The 8,018-nt window shown below is 39.6% G+C and overlaps 1 protein-coding gene across 1 annotated transcript; it reads right to left on the bottom strand.

Moving 5' to 3' along the window:
• Window positions 1–209: 209 nt before the first annotated feature.
• On the bottom strand, window positions 210–7,626 carry LOC128867423 (uncharacterized). The gene is made up of 3 exons (XM_054108617.1): window positions 7,493–7,626; window positions 591–761; window positions 210–513 (listed from the first exon to the last, which is right to left on the bottom strand). The coding sequence occupies exons 1-3, from the start codon at window positions 7,520–7,522 to the stop codon at window positions 361–363; spliced, it is 354 nt and encodes a 117-aa protein (XP_053964592.1). The 5' UTR covers window positions 7,523–7,626; the 3' UTR covers window positions 210–360.
• Window positions 7,627–8,018: the final 392 nt, after the last annotated feature.

Below are 8,018 nucleotides of genomic sequence, written 5' to 3'. Positions count from 1 at the left end.
ACACATTTTGCTATTTATCCACCGCCAATGACAAATTATGCAAATCCTTGTGAAGCGCATTATATGTAATGCCAACAAAAAGTACAACAGAAAATTAATCGCTGCAAATTAAAATGATGACAATGTCCCATATACCATAGCGCCCGGCACTCCTCCTCCCCCACATGCCATGTCTTCATATACATATGTACAAATATTCCATTCGCATTCAGACGCACTCAAGTGTCTTTTCAACCCATCTGAATGATTTACTGACTTCTTCACTTTTTATTTGCCTTAATGATTAATGTTAAATGAGTTGGTATTTAATATTAAAATTTGATATTACAATAAAAGTAGCTTCACTGCCACACGACGACCTTACGTTTGCGGTTCTGGTGGAAAGTTTATGTTATGTTCACCATTCAGACGCCCAACATCGCGCGCTTGCTGCTCTGCACGTCGTTCCTCTTCTTGGCCGTCAAGACCCAGGCCAATGCGCTCGATTAATTTGGCGGCTCGATAACCGTAGGTCTGCAAACAGAAAATTCAACATATAAATTGGTAGAATCAATTTTTTTTTTTGATAATTTTTGTTAAATATTTCCAACCTCATAGAAGAGTGCGCGTCGCTTCTGACTAATTTCCGGATCGAAGTCCCAATCGGTGCGCACGTGCGTTATCGGTTCGCCAGCCACATTATTCTGCAGCGTCTCCGTAATTAGGCGCACAATGAAGGCTTCACTGTGCGATAAGGCATTTAGAAAAATGGTCACGGCAAGCTAAGGTAGAAAATAAATAGAAGTGAAATTTTGATATCAGGCTTTGGTTTAATAAAATAAATATAATAATTCCAAAGTCTGACAATTTTACTCGACACTATACGAATCTCTAGAACTTCTTTTAAATACTCATTTCCCGGGATGTAGCGCTCATGACAGTGATGATAGGTGGGATCCGGCGGAGCCGATATGACCCACAACATCTTGTCGATGTAATAAATAGTTATGAAAGAGAAGGTTGCATGGGCAATCAAATTATTTTCACCTTTGAAATCTCCATACCCTGATGGGATCTTTCCTAAGATGTTACAGGAAACTGTCGATAGTATTCTACCATGGCTAATGGAAATTTTCAAAGCGTGTCTAAACTTAGGTTATATTCCAAATAGCTGGAAACTGTGTTAGAGCCGTCTTCATACCAAAGGCAGGCAGAAGAGGACATGAATCAGCGAAGGACTTTAGGCCAATCAGTCTTTCGTCCTTTCTTTTGAAAACTTTTGAACGGCTTTTAGATATGCACATTAGAAGTTCACTAGAGAGCTCTAGTACATCAACTGCACAATACGTTTTTTTTTTGTCGCGACAACTAGCAAGTGCAGTACTCAGACATTAATTAAGTCCATTGTACTACACTTAGATTCCCTTTAAATTTTCTTTAAATCTACCCGATCTCCGAAGAAATCTGAGTAGATCTTGTGGTGCCAAGGAGCCAAGGTGGTCACTTCTTAACACATCAGTGCCAAAGACCTCGACCTCAACACGCTTACCTCAAAGACAAATCTACGGAGACAGCGCTTCACGAGGTAAACTGAACAATAGAGGGATCCCTAGTAAACAAACAGTATATGGATGATTGTCATAATTTTTTTTAAATATGGTTTAGAATTTTTTTTCAGCATACTGAAGGGTAACTCTCGAAGAATACATGTTGGTGTTTTTATTTTTAAAAATGTTATTATATTTATTATTGTTGATTTCGCCCCTCCCCCGAAACGCCGTTTTTTAGAAGAGGCTTGCGGTGATCACGGTAGCGCATGAGCAGCTCAACTGAAATCAAAAAAATTGAATGATTATTGTAGAAAAATGTTTTTTAATGAATCCGAACGGTTTATTTACCCAAAAAAAAATTTTCTCGATATGAAAACCGCTTTGCTCCAAAAAAACGGTTTTTGAGGGGTTGAAAAATTAAAAAAATATCAATTCCAGCTATGCAAATATTTATGAAAAGTGAACCATTCAGATTCACGAAGTTGTGAGTGGATAATGCGACCATTAATGCCACCGCGTGACGAATCTGACTCTACCTGCTAAAATGGATGTAGAATCGAAAATACTGGGAATATCCTTCCGAAAAGTTGACAGTATATTCTTAAAGGCCTCTACTTTCGAAATATCGGAAAAACAAAAAAAAATGATTTTTTGTAATTTCTACACCACCGGGTCCTCTTAACAGAGGTGGGGTAAAAGCGGTAGCCTACGCTGATGATGTGATGCTAATGGCATCAGAACTGTGTCCAGATACGATCAGTGGGATCATTCAAAGGGCATTAGGCCACAGGCTGTGGCCTACGTTTAAGCCGGCGTAAAACCGAACTTATGCTTTTTACCACCAGATATAAGGTACCCTACCAAATAGTAACGGACAAACTCGCTCACTTTCGCCCAGTGCAAATACTTGGACTCCAAAACTGGACTACTTAGAAAAACTGGAAATTAAACGTCGAAGAACGGGTAAGGAAAGAATAAATTGCTTTATATGCCTGTAAACGTATGCTTGGAAGAAGATGGGGTGTTCAACCTAAGCATACATTTTGGTTGTACGATCTTATTGTATGGTTCGGTAGTCTGGTGGAAAGCTCTAAGGAGAGATTACAACACCAAATTACTCGGCAGAATACAAAGATCAACCAGTGCAATAACGGCCGGTGCAATCAGATTATGCCCTAGGGAGGTTCTCAACGCACTGACATATATTATTCCGGTAGATCTACATATTAAGAAGGCGGCAACCATGAGTGCATTTAGGTTAAATCAACCTAAAATTGAAAAATCTCTAATGCCTGCAGTGTCTTCCAGGCAAAAGTACTGACAATTGGGGAAGCTTTTAGGTTACTACTCGCAGATTTCTCTTTTAAGGGCAATATCGCTATTCTTTCGGATAGCCAAGCTGCAATCCAGGCACTGAATTCAGCTACAACCGTCTATGGTGGTGGAACAAAGTAGGAATAGCCTCACCACCTTGAATGTATATAGAGCGTTTTTCAGTAAGAGCGCTTCAACTTTTGAATAAAACACAAACGGTTTGACTTTTTTAACAAATTTTTTTTTTTATTATCGAGTTTGAATATATACATTTAAGTATGAAATTCGATTTCTTTTGCATGACCACCGCGTGCACGTTTTACGAAGTCCAATCGTTGAACCCAATTTTCGACCACTCTTTTGCATAAATCGGCCGAAATTCCAGCAATTTCGCGTTTAATATTGGCTCTGAGCTCACAAATCGTCGCCGCCTTGTTACTGTAGACCAATGACTTCACATAACCCCAAAGAAAATAGTCTAGAGGCGTCAAATCACACGAGCGCGGCGGCCATTCGACCGGTCCAGTTCTGGAAATAATGCGCTCATTGAACTTACTCTTCAACAAATCAATTGTAGCGTGTGCTGTGTGGCTTGTGGCCCCGTCCTGTTGAAAGCACATGTCGTCTAAGTCCATACCATTCAATTGCGGCCAAAAATAATCGTTTATCATGTCGCGGTATTGATTTCCATTCACAGTAACGTGGCGATCGTTCTCGTCAACGAAAAAATATTGGCCAATTACACCGCCGGCATATAAACCGCACCAAACAGTCACTCTTTGTGGGTGCATTGGTTTTTCGGCAATCTCTCTTGGATTATCTTTCACCCAAATGCGGAAATTCTGCTTATTGACGAATCCACTGAGGTGAAAATGTGCGTCCTCACTGAAGATGAAGTGCGCGATATGCATTTTGATTTGAACGCCCGTTTTCATAATAAGCCTGAATAACTTTAACGCGTTGCTCAAGTGTGTAGCGTTCCATGATGAAATGTATACTAATGAAGTTTACAAATGACAAGCGAACAATAAAAAATATTGCGTCGTTCGCCCTCCCTATCGGAAAAAAGTTGAAGCGCACCTATTGAAAAACGCCTTATATATATAATTGGCGCGTACATCCTTTTTGGGTGTTTGGCCGAGGACCTACAGTTTCAGATATTTTTACGAGGAGCTTTTTCATGGCAGAATTACACTCAGAGGTTCACACTAATGGGTTCATAAAATGATTCTCAATCACTTTCATTGAATGAGATTAGGAGCCTGGGTACTTCACGAACTCAGCGAAAAAAACACAAAGAAAGTCGCCTTCAAATTGCGCCTCAGCATATCGCCCGCCATCGAGTGGGTGGCTCCAAGAGATACGTCAAAGCCGAGAGTCGCCGCCGGATCTTCCCTCAAAGAAGATCATGATATGTGTTTGATGGGACTGGGAGGACATGGTGCATTGGGAAATGGTCGAAAAGGATGCCACGGTCAACAAGGAGCTCTACATTACCCTACTACACCGCGTCAATGAGCCCATTCAATTGAAAATACCTGATCGGCATAGTCAGACCATACAATTTCACCACAACGCCAGGCCCCATCTTGCACAAGTCGTCAAAGCCGCTCTCCAAGAGCTCGAATGGGCGATTCTTCAGCATCCACAGTATTCTCCGGATCTTGCACCGACCAATTATCATCTTTTCGCTCCCTGTCAAATCATTTGAAGGGCGTGACTTTCGATAGCAAAGAGACCCTTAAAAACTGGCTCAACAACTTCTTCGACACCAGATCAGGTGATATTTGGTGGAGCGGCATCAACAAATTGCTCGAGAGGTGGGAAGAAGTTGTAAACAGCAACGGCGAATATATATTGATTCACTTATTGATATAAGTATTGTTTTTTGTTTAAATAAAAGTCTTCGGTTTTTAGTTACCTGACCACACATACATACATGCATACATATGTGGTAATCTGTCATTAAAGTTTCCAAGCACTCGCTCAACCCGTTTTGAGAAAAAATCATTTAAAAGTTCAAACTCAACTTCACACTTAATAAAACTTGTTCGGAGTGATATTTTACTACTGTAACTTTTCAACTTTTTCTTGATGCATTGCGGCCTGAATTTTGTATGGGTGCGGGTGAAATTCACCAAGCTGAGTTTGCGAAAGGTCGAATTATTATGGATGGCAAGGAATTGACTGCCTCGAGTTCTTTTGCATACTCCTGCACTCCTAGCCTGCGATGCTGTTCTCAGCCGATTTGGCGTTGCTTTGGCATGCGGGAGTTGGCTGGTTGTTTAGCAAATCAATCGACTCGATTTCGGGCACAAACTTTGGAGAGTTGACTTTGAAGTGATGTTGCGTCCTACTGAGAGGAAAGAGTTACGCAACATTTTGAGTAACGAACATTGATTTTATTAGTAAAGTTTTTTGATTCACCCCTGGTCCGCAATTGTGCAGCTAACTGTATAAACAACAGATTTGACAGACACTGCCAAGACGTTCCCATTACAGTCGGTTTTTCGTATCCCGAACGACCCGAATTTATATCCGGTCAAGAACTGTCTCTTCAGCAGCATTCCCCGTTCATGTATGGGGAATGTTTATGCTGCTACAACAACAACAACAACACTGCCAAGGTAACATGACCCCCACAGTCTGTTAACATCGAACCGTCCCTTTTGGATGCGCCTTTATGTATATGTGAGAGATTTGATAAAAGCGAGGTGAGGGCGTATGAGTAATTTTATGTAAAAAATCGAGAAACCATATTTTTTGGCTCAACTTATTTGGCTCAAGCGATTTTTGGGGAGAAATGTTGATGGAAAAAATTAATATATGCATTCAACTTTTAAGAAAATGGATGCTAAAGCAGCAGTTATTAATGGTTAATCTACCAGGTGGCACAAAATTAATCATCCAATTTTGTTTTTGAATATTTTTTTTCAATAAATGCAAAGTGTTGGAAATTATTATTTGGGCCGTTACGCACTCCACTGCTTGTCTATTTGTATACTGCAGCAGTCTAGTTCACAAGTGTCAAATATGATTGACATACGACGCCATTTGAAAAAGTATAAATACTCCGATAGCGTGATTAATTTTGCGCCACCTTGTATGTGCTCGCTTCTTTTTTATATTTTATTTAAATATTTTCTTTTTAAAAAGAATCAGCGTTACAAAGTGTATGTACTACTGTGGGCAAAAGGTAAGGTGAATTTGGTTGTAAAATGAAAAATCTTTATTTATTCTTGTAAATCAATTTCATCCCCTTCAAAATAATTCCCGCTCGATGAAATACACTTATGCCAACGATTTTTCCAATCCCCGAAACGTGCCAAATAGTCCATTTCCGGTGTAGCCATCAGCACCTTCTTCGATTCAGCTTTTATCTCCTCAATCGACTCGAAACGCGTTCCCCGGAGTGGTCTCTTGAGTTTTGGGGATAGCCAGAAATCACACGGAGCCAAATAAGGCGAATACGGTGGCTGCGGAACGATATGCGTGGAATTTTTGGCGAAATGGTCACGAAGAACGAGTGCAGTGTGAGACGGTGCATTATCGTGATGCAAACACCAGCAGTTGTTGGCCCATAGTTCGGGTCTTTTTAGACGAATTGCTTCACGTAAACGACGCATAACGCTCAAATAATATTCCTCATTAACAGTTTGGCCAGGTGGAAGGAATTCATAGTGCACCACACCACGAAAATCGAAAAAAACTGTCATCATGACCTTTACTTTTGAACGACTTTGACGTGCTCTTTTCGGTCTGGCCTCGCCTTTAGCACGATATTCGCTTGATTGGTTGGTTGTTTCAGGGTCGTAAGCATAAATCCAAGTCTCATGTCCCCTAATGATGCATTTGAGCTTGTCCTGATAGTCTGAAAGCATTGTTTCACACACATCAACGCGACGACTTTTTTCCAAGAAATTGAGAGTTTTCGGTACCAAACGAGATTTGACTTTTCGTAGGTCCAAATGGTCTTTCAAAATGGTTTTCACAGATCCTTCTGATATTCCGATCATATCAGTAAGGTCTTTAACAGTCAACCGACGATTTTTGAGCACTAATTCCTTCACTTTATTGACGTGTTGGTCATCTGTTGACGTCGATGGTCGTCCGGAGCGCTCCAAGTCATCAACACGTTCTCGACCCTCTTTGAAGTCTTTGTACCACTTATAAACATTTTTCTGCGACATGTTCGAATCACCAAATGCCTTCTGCAACATGCTAAACGTTTCCGCAGCCGAAATTTCATTCAGCAAACAAAATTTTATGGCACTTCTCTGCTCAATCAAATCAGACATTGTAAAAATGGAAAAATGCACTCTTGGTCGTTTGGTAAACACAAGCGTAAATATATTACTGATAATGACATTCACATGAAAGTTGGCCCAGATGTTATTAACAGTGCTGCCAACACTAGAGCGAAATTTTATTCCCGCGAAGTTTGACAAATAAATTCACCTTACTTTTTGCCCACAGTAGTATATTATTTACCCATCCGTGATGTTCACCATAAATTCATTTATTTAGTTTATTCATTTATATTTATTTTCTCGTAAGTTTATATCAAAATATTCACTATTCCATTCACTATACTCGTATTTATTGGCTCTATGTATGTATGTGCGTATGTCGTAATCGGCAAAACTTACTAGTACAATTTTGATATGTTTTGATAACATTTTCACACAATATATCTTCACATATATTTTTTATAGGAAATTCAAACTCGAAATCCAAGCACTAATCGTTGTTTGAGCTCGTTAAACTGCATGCCCCACCAACACCAATCACCAACTAATATGTAAGCGAAACTGATTGCGGCAACTATTTAACAAACTTCAATTTCAGGAAATATTATATTTACACACACATACTTGTATGTATGTATGCGTGTATGTGTGTATGAAAGTAGATATGAATTGATAATAAGAAACAACATTGTAGACTATTTGTGCGAAAATCAAAAATTGAGCGAAAATGAGAAGATTAAGCACAAATAAGCAGAAAACGAAGTTTGGTGAGAAACACACATAACGCTTTTTATACCCAGCAGACAAGTGTGACGGTGTTTTTAGACTGAAAAAAGTTTGATAAAGAGTTTTGTACGTATATTTAAAAAAGGTTGAAAAAAGTGTGCATCGAGCTTGTTTGAATTGGAAGAAGTACATAACGCAC

This window comes from Anastrepha ludens, chromosome 6, assembly GCF_028408465.1.
Source record: "Anastrepha ludens isolate Willacy chromosome 6, idAnaLude1.1, whole genome shotgun sequence".
NCBI lineage: Eukaryota > Metazoa > Arthropoda > Insecta > Diptera > Tephritidae > Anastrepha > Anastrepha ludens.
Note: the sequence above shows the minus strand (reverse complement) of the source record. Positions and strands in the feature narration are given on the sequence as shown.

What these genes read in the sequence shown, in the direction of transcription:
- LOC128867423 (XM_054108617.1), bottom strand. Translation starts at nt 7,522, where the DNA reads ATGTTATCAAAACATATCAAAATTGTACTA. An exon ending in AACATATCAAAATTGTACTA is followed by an intron (nt 762 to 7,492) that starts GTAAGTTTTGCC and finishes TTTCTACCTTAG; the next exon opens with CTTGCCGTGACCATTTTTCT. An exon ending in GACGCGCACTCTTCTATGAG is followed by an intron (nt 514 to 590) that starts GTTGGAAATATT and finishes TTCTGTTTGCAG; the next exon opens with ACCTACGGTTATCGAGCCGC.